At 39.0% G+C, this 22,126-nt stretch overlaps 2 protein-coding genes across 4 annotated transcripts in view; one reads left to right on the top strand and one right to left on the bottom strand.

Moving 5' to 3' along the window:
- UBAC2 (UBA domain containing 2) overlaps window positions 1-22,126 on the top strand; it is a 106,996-nt gene that overhangs the window by 43,361 nt on the left and 41,509 nt on the right. The window lies entirely within an intron of this gene.
- On the bottom strand, window positions 2,999-14,281 carry LOC128141146 (G-protein coupled receptor 183-like). Of its 3 annotated transcripts, XM_052785710.1 has the most exons (3): window positions 14,191-14,281; window positions 10,567-10,756; window positions 2,999-6,012 (listed from the first exon to the last, which is right to left on the bottom strand). In XM_052785710.1, the coding sequence occupies exon 3, from the start codon at window positions 5,973-5,975 to the stop codon at window positions 4,908-4,910; it is 1,068 nt and encodes a 355-aa protein (XP_052641670.1). In that variant the 5' UTR covers window positions 5,976-6,012; window positions 10,567-10,756; window positions 14,191-14,281; the 3' UTR covers window positions 2,999-4,907. The 3 variants fall into 3 exon arrangements, with proteins under 3 accessions (XP_052641670.1, XP_052641669.1, XP_052641671.1); XM_052785709.1 differs by lacking the exon at window positions 10,567-10,756; XM_052785711.1 differs by lacking the exons at window positions 10,567-10,756; window positions 14,191-14,281 and adding an exon at window positions 6,458-8,654.

Genomic DNA, 22,126 nt, shown 5'->3' with positions numbered 1-22,126 from the left:
TCTTTTTTTGTACTTGCCTTCTTTCCTTCCTTTATAATTTGGAAGAAGTGGTGAACAGCTTTGATCTGACTGTTCATAGGAGAAGAGACTAGATGACTTGAAGGAAGGGGATTTGATGCAGGTCTGTAAAATCACGAGTAATGTGGGCAGGGTAAATAGGGAGTTGCTGTTTTCACTCATTTCTGGTACAAGAAGCAGGGACTTCAAATGAAACTAACAGGTGTCACAAGCGAAAAAAAATGGCTCCAGACACCATGGGTAGTTAGTCTGTGGAACTTCTTGCTGCAAGATGCTGCAGGCACATTTTATTTGAGTTCAAAAAGGGACCAGACAGGCTGATGGAAGAAAAATTGATCAAGGACTGTCATGTGCAAAGATGAGAAATCTGCCTCAGGACGTCCAAAGTTAGACATTGCAGGAAGCCAAGAGAGTATTGTAAGGAGAAAAAAAAAATGAGGAAATATGTCTGAGCATTTACTACACAAACAGCAATTCCCTGTTTTTCTTCAGAAAAGGGTTGCAGCTTGGCTGAGTTCATTTTGTACCAGAGCCTTAGTCTGCAGGCTGCAGCTTAGCCAAGACTGTATGGGAAATATTTCACTTAGATGAATTTGATGTTTTAGTGATTCTTGGTGTCCGTTGACCTTGTCTGTATTGAGCCAGTACAGTGGGATACTGCTAAGATACAAACCTTAGTTTGTCTTGAGTTCTTCCCCTGCTGTGTACCACGGACATGGAGATCAATGAGACAGAGTACATCGCTGCTTTTCAGTTTCTCCAAAACTGGTCATGTAAGGCAAACCTTCTCTTCAGCTGCACCCTATTTATTTTTCTTATGTTGCAGGCCGTCTCATCGTTTTCTTGGAGTCTATTCATTCTTTGCTTACCTGAAAGCTTTTGAGTTTCAGAACAATGTTAGTCTTTAATGCAACATCTGTTTAAAAAACCCCCAAACCCTCCATTTTTTTCTTTATACTAATGAGCTTGCTGGTTTAAGAGGAGTCATTAACCACCTTCAGGAGTTGTGTTATTTGTGGTAGCTTGTTTATCACTTCGGACAGTTGCTGTTACTGTCTTTTGCTAGGAGATAACCATGTTGCTGACAGGTTCCTCATCTGCATAGCTTTCACGGCCACAGCCAAAAGAGTCAGGCAGCGATGCCTTGGGGAATACCTGTCCTCTTCTGCTGGGACTGTAAGCCACAGGAGATGGCATTCTTTATCTCCACACTTTCAGTTAGGCTTCAATATCTTTGAGCCGAAGGCAGCTGAGGGAACCCATCTGAGCACTTGTAGTAGTAGTCCTTAGTTTTGCATTCTCAGTGAAAGAAAAGGTGAAGGCACTAAATGCTCTTTTGCTGAAAATGCTTGTGTTTTGAGATTTTTTGCATGATGCACCTTCATTTGGTCATGTGTTCAACAACGAGAGTCTATACAACTTTCTTTTCTGGACTTGGACAGAGACAGCTAAAACGTACCATTTGGCCCCCATCATCATTTTTATTTCTGTGTGCTCTGTCGCATTCCCTACCAGGTGAGATTTGAGACATGTCAGCAGTGGACATGTAGTGTAGTTGGAGTCCTCGTAGCAACTGCCCTAGCCCTATACTCTGAAGTGCAAAGTTAAAAGCTACTCTGTCGTTTTGTCATGAGCACGGGTTTTAAGATCCTGACTGGACTTCACCCTCCAAATAGAGATCCAATTTCTCTAAAGAACTTCAGTCAGATCTCCATAATGAGCAAGCCATTTGAACCTGCTGCTACTTGTCAGCTGCTGGTTTTATATGTGAAAAGAGTGAGCGAGCTCCAGATCTGTATGACCATTTCCCAGCCTTTCACGTAGGAGGGGGCATTTCCTAGAATATATCAAAAGCTTTTGCCAAAGCAAAAGCTCATTTTCTTTTGCAAAGCTCGTACTGCTTCAGCCACATGTTGCATGGCACGGCATGCTCGTGTCTTTTAAGACAGACACATCCATTATGTACTTGGTGTTGGAGAGGAAAAGAGATGCCAGGTATGGCTTTACCCCCTTCTTTCATGTCTGTGTGGCATGCAGGAGGAGAGGGACCTGAGGTGTGCCACTACAAGTAACTGCTGTCGTAAAAATACTCCAACAAACAGTACTGGGGGAAGAGTACCAGCAGGATAAATGGATAAGGGCATCTTGAAGAAAACCAATTGTTGGAGAACAGCTGTAAGTTTTCAATATTACTGCTCTCCCTTGCTCCCATGCAGCAGCTTGTTAGATCTCTGTGGTGATGGCTACCAGCCCCACAGCACAGCTGGTAGAAGAAATAGGACAGATGCTCTCTAAATGACTTCAATGCAGTTGTCCCAGGCCAACTGAAACCACCACCTCTGCTTTCGGCAGTTTCAGATAAGCACACAGAAAAGAGGCTGCTCATTGATATGAGTGTGCATGAGCTGTGGGTGCACGCTGACAAGTAGTGAGGGGAAGCAGTGGCATCAGCTGCCACAGCTATAAATTGTCACTGTATGTGTGTCTGTGCCTTTAGGACTCTTGTCAGGAAGCTGAGCTTATATTAGCTTTTAAAGGTTTTTATTTTATTGGTTTCTTCAGCATTTGAGAAATATCAAAATAGGGAGAAAAAAACCCAGCTTTTCTCAAACCCATATCTGACTGGACCAACACTCTAAGGCTTATTAGAGCAAAACTGGTATTTTGATGTAAAGTTAGCTGGTTGAGAACGTTGATGTGTGTTTGTGAAAAACAAAGTCTAAATTTGAAAATAACAAAATTGCTAACATAAGAAAACAGGGATAGAGAAACATTTTCAATACAGATCTTCACTTTGTTTCCACTTAGAAGAGAATAGGTATCTGCATTATGTGGTGCTGTAATACATGAGTTATATTTTACAGACAAATATAAAAAAGACTTCTTGCCTTTCAGGTTTTATAATCACAGTTAGATGAAACACATATAAAAATTTAAAAAGAAGACATTAGTAGAATAAAATGAGCTTGTACTGGTGTGATGTTAGTAATACATACATTTTATTTCTACAGTTTCTAGGTATTCATGAGTGGTCTGTCGGTGTTTTTTTCAGGTCATCATTTGCTTACTCCAATAGGAACAAATTCTTAAATAATATTTTAAAATAGTTTATTAAAAAAGCTGACAAGAACAGAACTGCTATAGCGTACAGAATTAAGTAGAACTTCTGTTAAGAATTATTTTTCTTTCTCTGTTTTTCGTTAGTTGCATAGTGTCTTTTGTAATTAGAAACTCAAGTTTGACAATCTAAGTGGTATGAAATATAGGGTCTTTTGCATTTTCTTTCCCATAAGAAAGTAATTGTTAATTTAATGTTTCCATACTGCTGTTCAGATATGACCCTTCCATGTTTGCAGGTAGGCGGAAGTCAACACGTGAGGAAGGAAGGAATTGCAAAGATGACAAATGTAACTATTTTTGTCTGACTTGAAGTACAACCTCAATGCCAGAGAGGTACAGCTGCAATAAATAACATTTATTATGATATCTGGCACAGCTTTTACCAGTAATTATCAGGCGCTCTTTAATTTTCCTTTTCCATCACAACCTCATGGTGCAATTACCAAGTTGTGTTGGCAGATGAAGGTATATTAATAAGATAGAAGACAAAAGAAAAGACGGGGGGCCAGGAATGAAGTGGGGAAGGAAACTGACACATGACGGAAGGGCACGACAGCAGGAACCCAGGGCTTGCATCCTGGATACTCAACTGGTATTGAGCCGATTCCAGCAGGATGCGTTTAAGTCATTTGGTCTCTTTCCTGGCCCAATTTCAGTGTGCCCAAAGGGATCCCGGTTACGCTGTATGAAGGCGTGATGGGAAAGCTTGTTCTTTCCCAGCCAATCCTGCTGTTCTCTTTTATTGATCTCTCAGGTAAACAGCGCTTAAAAAGAGGTGGCCATCTCACACCATCAGAATTAACCCATTAATTTACATTTTGATGGCTTCAACTGTGAACATTTATTCCTGTTTCCAAAATGTTTGTCTTGTGTCCATGTCTGACTTCAGCAGAAGTTCTGAAGAACCCCATATCACTGCAGTTCTAACTGAAACAGTGCAGTTTTCATATTACAGTCTCCTGCTTCAACTTATTTTTTGTGTTTATAAATAATTTATATACAACTAGAGTAGAGACTCATTACAATACACACTAGAAATAAAAGTTCTCCTTTGGGAAAAGGAGTAAAGAGATAATACACCTTGCAAAGATGAGTGATTTAACATACAGGAGATACTCGAGTGTTGAGGAGGACCAAACAGTTCATTAACTTTTCATCTATTACATTTGACAATGTTATGTACGAGGATTGTCCAATAAGACATTTGTGCTCTAAACACTATAAAATGCAGTTTCACCTCTAAAGGGCTATAAACTCAGCACCAGTGATAGTCAAGCGTGCACAGAAATTGTCCGTTTTATCTCAAAGTTTGATTTCTTTTCCTTGTGTGACTTGGCTAACAAAACCATTGCTGTAATTGAAGCTCAGCTAGAGGTCTTGCAATTTTCAGATGTTCTGGTTGTAGTCAGTCTGAATTGTAAGCTATTTGTGTTTAATCCTTTCTCAGACACCCAAACTGTGAATCAAGTCTCTGCTTGAGTTAATAACATCCAGGCATACATATGTGCAGTATGGAATTTGAACATTCACAGTGGTGCATATTTCCTGGAAAAAATAATGAGATCAGTCAAAATGATACAGCTAGGAAATTATAATGCTGAGTTTTCCTGCTGACCTGTGACAATTCTTTTTCAGTCCAACATCACTCCTTGATTTCCTGACATCCTGAAAAACAGAATCTTACTGAAGCTGCTGTACAGGGAGCACTAAGAGTTTTTACTGTGGACCCTGGATTTTTAAGCTTGCTCCACTGTGGTGTACTACAGACTTTATTTTTCAGGTATCTTTCCATTGGAAGATTTTGCAAGTGTCGTCATTTGCGTTTCTCCCACATCACGTGAGCTTTCTTCGTGATGTGACCTGACAGCACTTGAAATTGATACACTCACTTGTCTCCTCAGTATTTTCATTACAGTTCTCTTGTATCCTTTGCATGCAAAGAAATAGAGGAAAGGATCTAGGCAGCAGTTAAAATTCATCAGAAACACGGTATAATGGAGTGACTTCTGGAAAATTTTCTTTTCGGTGCACGAGGGTTCATTCTGCAGCTTCTTAATCATGTGTTTTATGATTGCAACATGATAAGGGGTAAAGCAGATGATGAACACTATAATTACAAATATGATTGTATTGATGGCTTTTTTGTTTATCCCTGATTTTTCAGTCAGTGGATTTTCCTTGGCTGTTTGAAAAAGTTTGCAGCTAATTTGAGAGTAACAAAATAGTATAATCCCCAGGGGAATAAGGTACCCTACTAAACAGGCAGCAAGCAGTATAAATGGTAGATGTGCTATTTTTTCAAAGTTTGGATATTCCATACATGTAGTCCTTTCTTTTTCTTCCTGTGACATGGGTTGTATAAGTAATGGGAAAGTTTGACTAAATACAAGAAACCAGATAAAGACACAAATGCCCTTGGCATATTTAATCCTTCTGATCTTGTATCGGAAGGGGTGGACAACAGCGAAAAACCTGTCAATGCTCAAACATGTCATGAAGTTTACACCTGCATAGGTGTTGATATAGAACAAGAGAGCTGTTATTCGACATAATGCTTCTCCAAATGGCCAGTGAAATCCCAGGGCGTAGTAGGCTATCCTTGTAGGCAAAGCGATACAGAACAGGAGATCGGAGAAGACGAGGTTTGTTGAATAGAGGGTAGTGGAGTTGATCTTCTTTCTGTTTTTAAAAATGACGGTGAGGGCAATGGCGTTTCCAAGCACCCCAAGAATTAAGATGGAGCTGTAGAAGACAGACAGTAGTATCCGTGCTGTATCTTTGTGCTCATATAAGTCACAGGTGGAACTGTTTGTCTGAGAAGCTGTGAAAGCGTCCATTTCTGTAACCACTGTTGTTGCAGGAAGCTCAGTAGACCTAACATGAAAAGAAAACCAAAAGGGAACATTTTGTAATAAACATAGATAAACTTCTTCTGCATAACAACGGCCAACCTCTGTTACAAAAAGCAAGATTGTAAAAAACTGAAATGAAACTTCATTATGGTGAAATGCTTTCCAAACCTCCTTCTGAAAACAAACAAAAAGATGGCTCTTTTTGGCTTTTCTGTTTTCATAGAATGGGTTGGGTTGGCAGGGACCTTAAAGATCATCTAGTTCCAACCCCCCTGCCATGGGCAGGGACACCTTCCACTAGACCAGGTTGCTCAGAGCCCCATCCAACCTGGCCTTGAACACTGCCAGGGATGGGGCAGCCACAACCTCTCTGGGCAACCTGTTCCAGTGCCTCACCACCCTCACAGTGAAGAATTTCTTCCTTATATCTCATCTAAATCTACCCAGTTTAAGTTTAAAGCCGTTACCCCTTGTTCTGTCACTACGTGCCCTTGTAAAAAGTCCCTCTCCAGCTTTCTTGTAGGCCCCCTTTAGGTACTGGATCCTAGTTCCTTGTCTCCTGAAAAAAATCAGACAGGAGGCAAAATAATAAACCAGGGATGTAATGTATTTGGAAAGTGAAGTTTATAGATGTTCAGGAGGTGGGAGACTGTTTAAAGCAGTCTGAGGGGAAAAAGGAGTGTGAAGAAACCACATGTTAAAGGATCATCATAAGTCCCCAAGAGTCAGACAAGCAGACAAAATCTTTTAAATGTGTTTCAGTTAATTTTTAGGGAGTTTTTGTTTCTAACAATTCACGTTGTGATGGTTTAAATCGTTTAGAGAAACTAATTTTTTTCAGTGTTCTTACCATATTGGCATTATAGTAATTCAGCTTTTTTTAACACTAATTTTAAGAATTGGCTTTTGGAATCTAATTCAAATGTTGTTACATAGATAAATTCTTAAGACTACAACTTTAGTTGTGCTCACTCTTTAGTGGTGCTGCAAAAGAGAGATAACCCAGCTGAAATATTTTACACGTTGTCAATTTAGCAGATTTTAGAAATTGTTTAACCTGCACAGTCAGAAGTAGCATGGAAGAGCTGCAAAGTGGCAGTGATTTGGGGGACTTAAAAATATAAAAAATGATCCGGTAGAATTTCAGAAACGGAAAGGACCCCATCCTGTTGATACTGCTTCCAGTGCGAAATATTTCTTAGGTGTGTTGTTACCTGACAGTTGCGTAGTGTAAGCATAAATGTCAGAAAGGATGGGGCACCTAACATTACTCCTCAGGCAGCTGTTCTGCAAAATGGTGCCTCTTGGAGGCACCATTTATGGATTAAAACAGCAGTCAAAACAAGATTGCTTTTGCTTTAATGCAGAATACTATCTGGAGATAAAAGCTGTTGTAACCTGAGTTTTAAGTCCATCTGGTACCTTTAATTAAAATGTCTAGGTTAGTTCTGAGGATCTGCCTTTCAACACACAATATTTACAAACAACTGTAGCCTGTTGTACCTTAAAAAAGTCTTTCTGGAAAATCTCAGTTTTAAGGGTTTTAAGCTTTGCATTTTAGAAAGTATTCATTATTCTTTTATTAACTTGTGAAAGCATTAAAAGGTTAGTATCTTCTTTCAGTTTTGAGGAGATTGTCCTAGTTGTTTCAAGTTATTCACAACTAATGTACCTGCAACACATACTGTATTATAAGTCTGATGAGACTTCTGGCTAGGTTAGCAGGGTGCAGAAGGTTCTCTGTAAACAGTAAACCTGCGGGTAGTGGATGATGTGTATTAGAATACATAAATGAGTTATATTACATACGTTTAAGGAAGAAATTTAGCATCCAGGTAGTATAGTAAGTGTATGTTTGCTGTGTTGCACAGGCAGTAGGAAAGACAGGTGAGTGATTTCTGACTGATAGATGTACAATGTTCTGATTGTTAGACACCCGTGAAGTATGTACCATGTGTCAAGATGTGGGAATACTGCATTCAGGGTTGGAAGTCAAATCTGAAGTGGGAGTTTTGTGGTTTGAATAAGGGAATTAAACTGGTAAATAGCAAGTCCAGCTGTAGTTCAGACTTAAGAAAGTCTGGAATTTTATGTTAGTTGTATCTGCATCGTTCACAGTATCTTGGTGTTAGTGTGTTTGAGGATTGATTAATGCAGTAGTTATTACCCTGAGGACAGTTCTGGTATACTTTCCTTCCATTTCGTCTTTTCACTTATAGAAGCCTGTAGGGTAGCTCTTGTTTTATATAAGTGTAACAGACTGCTTTTTGCAGAAGATGGCGTGGGTTTTGTGTAGGCACCTGGATAACAGTCAGTGAGGTATTTTTTTTTCTTTCTCTTATTTAAGTGCTTCTGATTACTTGTTCACCCTCCCAGCATGACATCTATCTTGCACTCATCTCTTCCGTGAAATTTAGGTAAAATAATTTCTTAAACATAAGTAAGGAAGAATAATCTACCATTTATGATAAACAGTTCTATTGCAGTAGCTAGCTACAGCATATCACTGCATAATTTTATTTTCACTGTAAAGTTGTAATAGTTTTGGTTCATAAATGATGTCCATAATTGTCAGGTCCGTTCATTTGTCTTTCTATAAATGTTTGTAAAATGTAGAATATCTATTATACAAACACATTTAACTATGGTTTAGGAAAAATTCCATAATTTCAGTGAAATACTTTTTTAATATTAAGAGTAGAATTTCCTAAAATGCATGTTACCTAATTTTGTGCTATGAAGTCAGATCTTTAATTCATCCAGAATAAATTCTATCCAGAATCTAAATAAATTCATCTAGAACTTGTTGTTGCTTAAAATAGGATGTTCACCCTTGCATAAAACCACGGCTATATTGAGAAGTAGTCCTAGCTGAGAGAGAGTTTGTGTCTATCCGTGGTGCTAGCATGGGTATACGTGGGGAGCAGTTCCATGGCAGGACAAACTGGCCACAAAGAGATGAGAAGAAAGCTGGAGGACCACAGCTCACGGGCCTTCCAGGGCAGCGTGCACGTCAGCTAAGCTGTGCTCCTTGACAGAGGATGTCAGCAGGCTCTTCTGCCTGCTGTGGGAATCAGCCCTGGGTGGGGAAAGTGTTCTTTTTGATCCTCTCTTATCCCCCAAATATTTTGGCTGTTAATATAGGGAGCACATTTTATAATACTCTACATGAGTGTTAGTATTTTCTCTATAGGTAGGTATGTATGGGCATTTTTGCCCATGGTGTCTAGGTGCTATATTACCTGAATATATTTCATTTAAAAAAAAAAAAAAACAACAAAACCTGAGATACTGTATCTGGTTTGGGGCCCAAACAGATGATGAAGTTGCTGCCATCAAGTTTATGCACATCACCTGACCTATGGTAACTTCTTTGTACATCTGAGCTCTTACTGTTGTTGGATGAACTCCATTCACCTCTGCAAGTATTTAACCTTTTCTTGTCAATCTTGAACAGGGCTGCATTTAAAAAAACACTTTCTTCCTAAAAGGTGTCTAGACTATTAAGGAAGACAAGACTTCTTTTTTAATCCTATTCCTTGTGTCAGGTTGCTGTTTATTTCTTGGCAGCAGTCCTTAGTGATCAATTTATTATACATACAAAGCATATGACATCCTCCACAGAATGCATCTGAAAAAACAGCAACAGGCCCATTTTGCGTATTTTTTGTGTGTTTTGCATTCTTGGAGCAAAAATGGAGAATGTTACCTCCTTACTGCTGCAAACCTCAGACTAGCAGGACTTAATTCTTACTGATTTTATGAGCTGTGTGTCTGAATACCTTATGAGAACATGGCCATTTACTGTCCCAAATCCAGATGCACCATTGAAGCTACCCCCTAGAATCACTACCAAAATGTTTGCTCCTCTAGGTTGTTGGATTAAATACCCTTCCTCAGTGGCTTTCTGAGTTTATTAGTGATACTATTTTGAAGTATATACTTGAAAAAAAGGTAACATTAATTTACCTTACCAATTTAATAATTTTAGAAAACATTGTCACATTTTTTTGTCATAGAGGTACATGCAAAATTTTAAGGCATAAAGTATTTAAAATTCCTGTCTTTATATTGGTGTTGTAAAGAAGATTGTTCAGGTTTTTATGTTTTCTGAGTCTGCAGACACGTGATGCTCAGTGACACAGACCACTTACTCATTTAATGTGACCTCCTGTGTAATCCAGGTTATGTTACTATTTTAGTTATTTGTTATGGATTCCACTAACTTTTCATTTAAAGCATATTTTCTAAAATGCTGTTTGGTCTTGATTTGGAGAACTGAAGAGAAAGCAAATTAGCCATTTGTACTGTAGTTTTTGGTCAATCAACCTCCCTGTTAAAAAATGTGGCTGTGTCTTGTTTGAACTTCTCTGAAATTAATCTGCAGTTGCTGTTTTTGTTGAGCCTTTCCCCTTTATACAATCTCACGGTTTTGGCAATTCAAGGTGAAGTTCTCAAATGTCTCATCGCAAGGCAAAATAATCCCGTGACGCCTGTTCTAACCTCAGCTTAGTCCCACACAGGAAATGGGGTTCCAGGTGCCTCTTGGTACTGGTGTACCTGGAAACATACTCACCACTACGGCCCTGCTTTTTCTGCTTGGTCGATTAGGTATCCGAGATAGAGTTGTGTAGCATTGCACTGGAAGCTTGGGAAGTGAGTTCGCTGTGATCCTGGAGTACTTCTCAGATTCACTGTGTCCTAGGATATCTCCAGTCTAGGGGCATGACCATTGCTCTCTGCTTCTAGCTGGGAGGACCTTACGCCTGGGAGAGTTTAAAATTAATTTTAATGTTATGCCCAGGCTTACGACCAGTGCAGGTTGTTCTTTATTGTTCTCTCACTTGCTGTTTTTAAGTCTTAGCATTGTATTTGCTTTCTGACCACCAATGGAAAAAAAATATTTTCTTTAGCCAATTACTTGATGAGATTTGTTAGCTAGCCAGCTTTTGGTCTATTCTGTGTTCTCTCTTGATATTTGATAGCAATAGTATCCACTCGGGGAAGAAAAAACACAGTACCATGTCAAGCTGCTTACAAAATCTAGCATGTCTGAAATCTGTGCAGGTGCCTTTTTAAGCCAATTTTGTAATCTCATCAAAGAAGGAAAATAAGTTGTTTTAGGAGACTGGTTTTCTGTGAAGTCATTTGACTAGCATCATTCATTTGTTTTACATTTATACTGCAGTATACAAAAGCCCAGCTCAGAGCAGAGTCCCCGCTGCAAAAGGTGTTTGTCGAACAGAATGGTGGCTCCAGTCTGGAAGTACTACATAATCCAAAGCCCTGGTTCATAAAGATGTTCATGTATGATGAGCTTTATATGTAGTGTCATAATGTTACATACTTTTAACTATTGACAAGCAGAGACTTAAATGATGAGCCAGCAATTGCAGTGTTGCAACCTTAGATTACATGGGTTTGGACTGTGTGCAAGCAGTGATAAAGGCTCTCTGTATGCAAAATGGGTTTTCTTCTTGTTCTCATCTCCTGCTTTTGCTGAAGGAGCACCATCTGTCTTTTCAGCAGAACAGGGAACATGTAGAAGGCTGTAACTGTGTATTGTAATCTAATGTGTGATTTGTCTGTCTCTCGTCATAATTTTCATTCTTTGGAGATGAATCCCTGGTCCATCTGTCCAGTAGCTAATTTAAGAGGGATACTAATTAAATTCTCGGAAAGGCACAGCAGATCATTAGAAAGATGTCTCCTGGCTCTATACATAGTATGGTTTAGTCACTTTGAGATGGACAATATTTCTTTAACAAACAGTATTGGGGAATAATGTTGTTTATGTACGCATAAAGAGTGTAAATGATTTAAAAGGAATGGTTGGGAAAGAGAATTCTCTTTCCCTGCAGTGCCTGACCTGAGGATTTACTGAGCTTGCAATCCTCTGTAGGTGTTAAGCTGTCTAAGTCTTACAGTTTCAAAACAGTAGAAGATGGGAAATATGCAGTGCTGTGGTTATGTAGGTTTAATTTTTACCTTAATCTCTAAAATTAATTGTTTTCTGTTGACCAGTCATATTTACTGTTTGAATTTCTAATTTACCATACAAGTGATCTTCATTGCAGAGTGTTTTCTCTGAGAAAAAGGCTTGATTCAACTAAGTTATATATGTTAAAAAGTGTGCATGCTAAGTTGCATAGTAGAACACACTGTTAGTATAAAAAGAACATATACCTAAGGTACCTATATCTAGGTGTATGTATTGGCAGCTTGGGAGCTGCATGTCGTTTAATAAAAGCTGAGGCAAGAGACAGGCGTGTCCTAAAGCTTCCTGTTCCTTTCTAATACTTTAATACTCATACACTTCTAGTGCATTATGTTAATTTATCTTTTTTCAAAAGCTATTGAGTTTTGTGTCCTAAATGACAACGAGTAGGCCTAATGACCTGAAGACTGAATCCCCAGGTCACAACCCACAGCTAATTTTGGTGGGAGAGTTTCCAGGCTAGTGCTTTTATTCTTCCTTGGTATAGACCCAAATTCGTTGGAGTACTAAAGCCAAATTTGTAAGCCACGTGTCAGAGAATCCGAAGTATGCCTTTCATGAATGAAATTGTCTTAATGATGGCTATGAAGAATTATAATATTCTTTAAGTGCTTAACAAAATTTGCAGATGCATACGCTGTGGGTGGGATCTTTATGGTCCTGCTTTTATCTACTACTACAGATTTTAAAAAGTTGTACGACAGTTACTTTTGGCGCTTAAAAATAGTAGCAGCTACAGTAAGCGAAATGGAAATAAAGAAGTTGAGTTGAAGTGCTGCATAACTAGTTAAAAAGTGGAAGTCATTTGAAGTGTACATGTCTTGCTGTTATCTGTTAGATCTCTGTTTCCAAATGTGATCCGTCCTATGAAAAGTGTGAGAACTATCTAACATAAATCATCTCTGCCAGAGATGCATGTTAATGTGAAGAGCTGTGCTGATGCAGAGATGATTATCCTTCCTTTGGTTTACTTGCCTAAGTATACTGAATGTAAAAAGGAGAGATCCTAAAATGTAGCAACTAAACAAAATAAGAAGCTGAGCCACTGACAATTACATTCCTACAAGCAGAAGAAAAAAGGGGTCAAATAATTATTTGTATTTTAGTACTAGAAAACATGCACACCTTTTATATGACCTGTACAGGTACAGTTTTTAATTTTAGGGATTACAACTTCAGAACTCTAGCTTAAATTCATTATTTATTACATGGATACAGATTCCTCAATTTTTCGAACAGAAAGGGATGAGATTTGAGCTTTTAAAGACTAATTGCCAGGTAAGTTTTCAGTTCCCTCATCTCTTCAGGAGGAGCCATGAAAATGTTAGACAGATCTCTTGTATTCTGTGCTCAAAGGCATGCATGCCGTCTCTGTTTTTTAAGATAAATAATAGTTGAGTTATTGTCTGTTGAACAGTCTATCTTGTTTTGCCAGTATAATGGGAAAAATGGATCCTTTTTAATTGGGAAGATGTATAAAAATCGTACCACTTTAAATATTTCTTCAGCTTTGTGGCATGAAGATAAGTAATAAGGAGAAAGACATTTGGTGAGTGTGATTCAGAAAAAGAATTCCTTCTGAAAACTTTGAAAGAAATGCATGTCAGAAGGTAAAAGAGGAATTAGCTTGTAAAACTTTGAATTCTTAAAATATACTGTTGCAATATTTAAGCATGAGAAGAGTGACTGAGGAGTTCTTGAGCTGATAGTAAAGGCTGTTTCATAGGTGAGAAGCACATGTGATAGAGCAAGCTATGCATTCATGACCATAGTGTGGATTTGTTTAAGGCTGCAAGGTTCGGTGAATGACTTAAGATGCTTCCCTTACTATTTGTACATCTGTTATTTCTGCATTAGCATAATTTAAATTACTATTGCTAAAAAAATTTGATACTGCATTAGCTTATCCAGTGTTTCCCTGTGATTGCCGAAAGGCTGTGTTATAAAAAAGGACTTGAAATAACTTGTTGATGCTGTGGGTCAACAGATCCTTTAAATAAAAATTAACTGGCAGCATATTAATGTGTAAACATGAAATATCACAGAATTTCTTCCACGAGCCTTGTCTCCCATCCAAAGATCATTTATCCTTCCTACCACATGAAAATATTCAGTATAATGCAAAAAAGAAATAATCTTTCTGGAATTGTTTGCTGTTGTTCAGTGAAAAATTTTTAAAAGTTAATTCTTTTCTGTACTTACATATCTGTAGCTTCTTGGATCCTTTGAGCAGTTAAGGGCATTAGCAGGATGGCTTGACTGCGAAAGTTTACCCTTGCACATTGTTTTCAAGACTGATGACGTGAGTCTCTTTTGTGGGAGGGGTAGGTTTTTTCAAGTGCTTAAAAAAAACCCTTGTTTGTACGCTGGTCTTGATTTGCTGCCTACTGTTTTATGGGATGTGAAAGCATCTATTTTTAATCCTTTTACAATTAGTCTGTTCAAAGAGAGTAATTAGAAACAACCCTCCTGCCTCCCCCCTGAAGTTACGCATTACCGACTTTCATAGAAGGGACTTTACCCAGAGGTTTGCTTGACTAACTGTTGACCAACTAAAATCCCTGAGTGAAAAACTTTGTTTATATGCCATTTGCATTTAAAAATAACTTAAATTTAGTTTGTAGCAAAGAACTGTATGATCAATACATGCTTTAAAACTGCTTCTTACTGATCAAATCTGACAGAGCACAAGCAAACCTCAGAACTGAGGCATACTGAGATACTGTGTAAAAACAGACGTCTGGACAGCCTGTGTACATTCCCAGCACTGTTTTAGTATCGTAATGATGAGGCTTTACAGAAATGCCCTTTGAAAATATGTAAGGGAGTTGAAGAGCTCTGGTGGTTCGAGAGATTAATGAGGATGTGTGCCTTTGTAAGCCATTTATTGGATTTTGAGCAAGGATAATAGTAATAATAATACACATGTAAGGTAAACACATTAAAGATAAAAAGCTTTTAAAACACGTATCTGATTCCGCTAAAATGATATTGATAAGAATGGGCAGCTAGGGAATAGGAAAGGAATGGGATGTCAAATTGTGAGGTAACCCGTTGTTACCTGGAATAACGTTGTTTCTGGGCAAAGAATGTTGATCTAAGAGTTAAATTGTGTGTTTGTTAAGAGGGTTTTGGAGATCAGAGATAGATGGAAAACCCTGTCGTTTGCTGTTAGAGGCTGTGGTTGAGAGTTACCTGGGATTTTCCCCCAGAACTCATACTGATCGTTCATGACTGCAAAGGACTATTTGTCTTTAAAGTGGCCTCATTTAGTGGCCTGATTTTAAAGAACCAGCAAGTAGGCATGATGATGTGTCCAACCCATGGTGGGTAGAATGCCTCTTTCCAAACGTTAGGGCTGTGTTCACGGTATAAGCCTTTGCTGACATTGTAGTGTTGGAGGTGTGCAGATATATGATCTCAACTAGCATGTCCATCTCATCAGAAAGCCTAAAGTCAATGCAGATCTAATGACACAAAGTTAAACTTTACTAAATGTACCTTGTCTTACGGAAAATGTTTTTGCTATAGCAGAACGAAGTAGAGCCTTGTGAGCTAGTTTTGTGCCTACTTGGAGCATTTAGTTGGCACTGTACACTGATTTTTCAGGTGCTGAACTCCCAGTGCAGACATGGCTTGATTCCCCTTAGATGCCAGGGAGCTGAAGGGCTCAGTCTAGGGCTTTCAACTCCTCGGTTTTTATGGGGCATTTATCTTTTAACACGAGATTCAGAAAGTCTTTGAGAGAACTTACTGGTCTTATTCTGTTTTTTTTTTACTTTCTTGTTTTTGAATTATTTTTTAATTATTCAGCTTCATCACAGAGTAGAATCTCTTTAAATGATGTAATGAGAATTAAAGACTATTTAAAGGGAAATTGCACAGGGAGCTTGCTTCATATGTACATAAAGTTATACTGCAGTGTGGTTCCCTGTCCAGCAGCAAAAATATGTAGTAGAAATGGGAAATCTTGAGATACACAGGCATGTAGTAGTCTTCGCTCAAGGGCTGATGTTAGTACCACAGCTTCATATTAAAGGAAATGTTTATTTCAGTATAGTCTTACCATTATAAAATAATGCCAATATGTGTTTCCTGCTCAGATCTGATAAAATATTGCCTTCCTTTGATTAAGATACATTACTAGATTGTACCCGTTGAGTCACACTGATGTATTAGCTACCAACCCAGCCTAGCATGATGTGATGTTAATTGCTTGAACTAAATGATAGAGGTTGCATTCTTTCACTTGCTATTTATCCTTCTAGCTATTTGTTTTCTGTTCTTACACAGCTGCTGTTTCTCCAATATCTGTTTGACTGTCCCAGGATTTGAACATTTAAACCAAGAAATTATGTGCTTCAGAAAGCGTGATATATGTTTGGTGTTACTGTTTGTGTGCAAAAGCTTACTGTTTTGCTTTTGGCATGCAAGGAGAGTAACGTGTAAATTAATATACTAATTTGTTACTTTCAGAGGTGGTGACATCAAAGGAGTGCAGTTAATATTTTGACCAGTATGTTGTGATGCCTGTGATGATTTATTTTCTGTCTGCTTACTTAGTCCCTACTCTATTTGAGCAGTTTACAAATGGTACTGAATTTAACTTCACAATTCCATATCTAGCGAGCTACTACCCAAGGTAAGAAATGACTTCTGAATTACACAGGGTGTTTATGGATCAACCAGAAAATGAATCCAGCCAGCCTGTTTCTTAACTGCAAAACTGCCTTTCCTTCTAAAATTAACTCCTTTTCTTTTCTGGGAGACATGTCAGGTGTCTAGAACTAACCTGTAGCTGAATTCTGTGGTTTTTTGAGGACAAACATGATTTCTCAAGTGATTTGAGTTAGAGGAACAGTAAATGATGACTCACCAGTGAGTCACAGTAACTCTGTGGAGGCCAAATAAAATGTGTTAGGTTAATCTAGATGAAGAAGAAGAAATTAAGCACCCAAGTCTAAATGAATTTAGGACACTAAAAATTTCAATACAGCTGTTAAACTGCACCTCCTCAACAAAATACTCTGCCATCTAAATCCCTTCAACGTTTCTTCACACCTTCATGTCTTCTGCCTAGCTCCAGTTTCTGTGCCAGATTTAGCCGCGTATAGGATTCACTGGGAGCCCCTGCCTTTTAGAAAGGTGCAAGCTCCTCTCTCTTGCTGAACTCAAACTCTGGTTTGGTTAATAGGATCAGACATGAAAGCAAAGCTACCCGGTAAGCTCTTATCATCAATCACTTGCTGCAGACATCTGATGCAGAGCAGCAACTGTTAGTGGGTAAGCATGGGTAACTAACTCTGTAACACCTAGCTGACATTAATAACTTATCAGTTAAGGGTAAACAGTTGTCCCTGTGATACTGTACTCATTTGTGGCACAGGATTTGGCCAGCCATTCCTATACCGCTCCATCGGTTTCGTCTGTATCTCCATACTTTGGCGTTCGCATGAATGGCAGCATGCTAATCATATTTAAATAAAGGACAGGGGCCTTGATTTAAAAAATAAAAATAGACATTATCTTCACAGTGGTGTACCTGAATAATTCTTTGATGGTCTGCAGTAATTGCTTCCCTGAGGGCAGTACATTGTGAATGCCTAGCTGAAGAAATTTTATGTTGTGTATTGCAGCAGCCTGGTAGATTAGAAATGGTCAGGTACTGTAAGTCAGCTTTGCACAACAAAGGTTGAGGGGAGATAGGATTAACTGATCTTTCTAGAAAAAGCTAAAGAATAATGATTACATATGTTAGCATCTTATTAATGAGGAATAAATTAAACTGAAATTGGAAGAAAGATTCTAGTCAGCAGAAGAGGAGAGGTCTATATTAGCTCACCAATGGGAAAGGAGGGGAACTCGAAACTGGTTTACAATGGAGCTGAGCAGTTTACAAAATAAATTGTTGGATGGTCTTGGCATGAAAAAATAAATGCCAGGATTTTAGGAGATGTGGGTGTCTGACTGCTGTCTTCATGAAGGGATTGTAAAGCATTCGGTTGGTTGGTTGGTCTCATATTTTAATGAACCCAAAGTTGCAGTAATTCTGCTGAGATATCCGTGGACGGGAGGAACCTTTATTTTCTCCTCAAGATGCACAACTTCACATTTTGTCTTGGTTGGTTGTTTTTTTTTTCTGCTTTCTTCCTGCATTCCTGTGAAATACTGGCAGTTAGATACATGAGTATTGGGTAACGTACCCTAATGCTTTTGCTGGTATTGAGAGGCCTCAGGCACTGGGATGTCCTGCTCCCCTGTAGTGGAAGGGTTGGGTGCAATAAATGGTTCCTTTGAGTCCTGGGCTCCATCAGGCAGAGGATCCCAACTATCAAGGGTGGTCATATTCCAGGGAGCTACCTCATTTTAAGGAACGTTACTAAGAATGTTTAACATTTTCAGAATGAAGGCTGGCATCTTAAGTGTAATATGGCAGTGTCTGGACAGTCTATAGGAACACAGAGCACTGAAGTAACTTAGTAACTTCATAATTACATAAGTACATATTACATAATATACGTAATTACAAGCACGCTGTTTACATGCTCTGTATTATCTGCAGCTGCTTTTACAACTGATATTTTTAGTTCCCCCCAAAATACGTGGTTGTGAATTTGTCACGTTAATGTTTTTATGAAGAACTTAAATGAAGAAAAATACAGCACCACAGTTGGTAAGTGTAGTGACTCATTCTGAATAAAATAACAGGTTATTTCTGCAAGTTTAATCCCGCAGAACTTCCATTAACAACAGCAGATATTTTTGCAGAAGTAACATTTAGCTTTCTACCTGTTTGTTCATACATTTTAGAACCATTTTTTCTGTATTTTGTGCATATATTTACTGATGTTAAAATGTTTTATTTTAATCTGCATTTAATATTCACCATTTTAAAATTTAAGTAGCGTGTTTCTCTTATGAGAAGTACTTGCCCCTGATTCTTTCTTCTCTGCCAGTAGTTTCTACGTCTCTGGTTTATTTTTTTCAAGGTTATTGTTTCTTCAAGTTGTTGTTTTGTTTTTTTTTCTCTGCAAAACCAATCTCATCACCTCATACGATGTAGAATGTTCCCGTCTGGTCTGCTGTGTTTCTTTTTCACTGCAAATGTTGAAATTTAACATGCTCTTTGAAATGAGGATATAATTGTTGTAGAGCCTGCTATTACAGTACACCTTTGGGATGGATATGGTGTCCATATAGAGTGTTCCAACTCTAGAATTTAATCTTTTGGGGTTTAGAGCTTTCTGTTTTGTTTGAAAGTTTTATTTTCTAACTCATGACTGAAATTAACTTCCTGAACATGAAGTGGGCATAAACTCAGTTTAGAGTCAGCATGCATTTGTGTATATGGCCTTTCTTTGCACACAGACATCTCAAGTTTCTAGCAGAAGTTAATCATGGCGCTTGAAATGTTCCTGATGTTCCTGATATTCTCATAAAGTAATAAACAAAGGGCTGGGACAAAGGTCTCTGGAATAGGAGAGAAAGTATGGGAAAGTAGAGGAAAGGAGCTTAAAAAGGATGAGGGGAAAAGCAAAAATAAGAGGAAAAGAGTGAAGTGAAGGAAAAGAGAGAATTGAAGTAGTCCTTCAATAAGAGTATGTTCTCCACTTGTAGATGTTTAATCTGACTGTATGTTACCAAACAATTAATTAACATAATTAAAAGAACCAGCCCTTTTATTTGCAGTACATGGATGGATGTTTGTACCTGCCTACTGAAATACAGGAACAGAAATTCCTCCAATGATCATGAGCTTCGGGAACAGGGCTTTGATTATTCACAGAAGAATAGAGTAGCTTAGGTTTGGCAGGGCCGCTGGCAGTCATCTATTTCAACCCTGGGTTCAAAGCATGTCCAACGAGAACAGGTTACTTAGGGCTGTGTGTCCAGGCTGTATCTCTGAGGATGGAGATTCTAGCTCCGGGCAACCTGCTACAGTACTGGACCATTATTACCCACAGCTGGACTTGTTCCAGTATATCAGCGCCTTTCTTGAAGCGAGGAGCCCAAAAGTGGACACCACGATTCAGGTTCAGGCTCAGAAGTGCTGAGCAATCACTTCTCTTGGCCTGGTGACTACGCGCTTGGTAATGCAGTCCTGTGTGCGATTGACCTTTCCTGCAAGGGCGAACTGCTGATTAACATTCGAAGGATTCTCTAGCTCCTTGTCTGCAAATCTGTTTTCTAGCCAGTCTATACTGTTGCACAGGGTTATTCCGAGGCAGGTGGAAGACTCCGCAGTTAGTTTTGTTGAACTCCGTCAGGTTCCTGTCAGCCCATTTCTCCAGCCCATCAAGGAACAGCTGAATGAGGCCCTGCTCTCCCAAGCGTTGACTGCTCCCTCCAACTTGATGCCATTCACCAACTCGCCGAGGGTGCACTCTGTCCCATCATCCAGCTTGTTAATAAAGACAGTAAATAGTGTTGGCCCCAGTGTTGAATCCCTGGGGGAAGCTGCTGATAACTGGCTGCCGCTTGGGCTTTGTACTGCTGGTCAAAAGCCTTTGAGTCCAGCAGTGCACCCAGTTTCCTTCTAATCTACTTATCCGGTCCATATCTCCCCAGTTTTTCTTCATGGACGCAAGAGGAGGCTGAGTCAAAGGCCATCCTAAAGGCAGAGCGTACAACATTCGCTGCCTTCCCCTCCCTTGTCCACAGCGCCAGAGTCACCCTTGGTAAATCCATACGGGATATTAGCAATCTGTCTGTCGTGTGGCTGGCAATGGCTTCTAGGAGATTTGCTCTATGACTTTCCCAGGGACAGAAGTGAGGCTTGTAGCTACCTGAATCCTCTTCTTGCCCTCATTGAAGATGGGTGTGACATTTGCATTTTTCCAGTCATCGGGAACCTGCCCTGATCAACATGATGTTTCGGTGATGATAACATGGGCCATCTCCCTCAGCGCCCTGAGTTACATCCCATCTGGTCCCGTTGACTCCAGTATGGCCAGCTGGGCTCAAGAGCTTCCTAACTGTCTTCCTTTAGGGCAGGTGTTGCTCCAGTCTCGCAGGAGGCTTGGGGACCTGGGAGGCCCGAGGGCAAAACTAACCAGGGAAAATTGAGGTGAAAAAGGCATCAAGTGCCTTGGCTTTTTTCATGTCCTTTGTCACTAGGTCCCTTTTTCCACCGGGCAATGGGTCCACGTTTTCCATAGCTGTCCTTTTGTTGTCCCTGACTATGTCAGTCATATTCTAGTATTGTTACGTAGGTAACTCCTCTGACAGACTCGTTGTAGATAAGCAGCATCTCCTTATAGATATTCTAAAACAAGGCGTGAGTGATGTATAGAAAATTCTGAAGGCAACAGAAAAGATTAATTGAAATTTTCAAGGTAAAAGTACAGAATTACATAATGAAGGTTGAGGGCAAAAGTTTAAAAGTAATCAGAATAAATTTTCACACACTGGAGTCACCTGTACAAATGAGTTTCACAAAATATTTTGAAGGGCACTAGTTTTGACATTTTAAAAAATGATTCCTGAATATTTGTGTAATACCTATTTATACTAGATGTGAACTCTGTCTAAAAAAACCCACCTGTTGTCTTTGGAGGCATATGTCTGTGGTGCCTACGAACTTACTGTTTTAGGAGAAAAGGTCCATCACTAGGTTTCCTCTAGCTCCTCTAGATTTTCAGATACTGAGCAGTGTCAGACACTGGACTTTGAATTACACACGTCACTACCCTCGACTGGGGTGGTGTTTTCTGTGGTCTCTGTTTACATTAATGGTGAATTTTAACATTTAAGGAACCTTTCAACATTCTCTAATCTCTTTTTAAAATGCACTTGCAGTCATGGGAAATTCCTTTTTGTACTTTCCCATCTTACGATTGAGTGCACTCTTGCATGTGAAATCTCTGTTTCTGAGTCACTATTTATCACAGGAGGAATAAAACCTGAAAAGCACACCACAATTTTGGTGCTCCCTCAGGTCATTTGGTAAAAGTAGAAAGAAATCATTTTAAATTACTTTTCTAAGAAGGGAAAAGATCTTTTTTCTTTGTTTTTCATCTCTCTTCACTTATAAAATCTGGTTTACTTCAGTGAATATTGTCCACAATGGAAGCACTTCTGATGAATTACTTTTCTATGTGGCACTCTTATAGCTCTGCCTATAGACTCCTACAACTTA

The sequence above is a fragment of the Harpia harpyja genome, chromosome 4 (genome assembly GCF_026419915.1).
Source record: "Harpia harpyja isolate bHarHar1 chromosome 4, bHarHar1 primary haplotype, whole genome shotgun sequence".
Classification (NCBI taxonomy): Eukaryota; Metazoa; Chordata; class Aves; order Accipitriformes; family Accipitridae; genus Harpia; species Harpia harpyja.
Note: the sequence above shows the minus strand (reverse complement) of the source record. Positions and strands in the feature narration are given on the sequence as shown.

Coding starts and splice junctions, on each gene's coding strand:
- LOC128141146 (XM_052785709.1), bottom strand. CDS start 14,231: ATGCCCTTAACTGCTCAAAGGATCCAAGAAGCTACAGATAT. Junction 6,013..14,190: donor ATCCAAGAAGCTACAGATAT/GTAAGTACAGAA, acceptor TTTTCATGTTAG/GTCTACTGAGCTTCCTGCAA.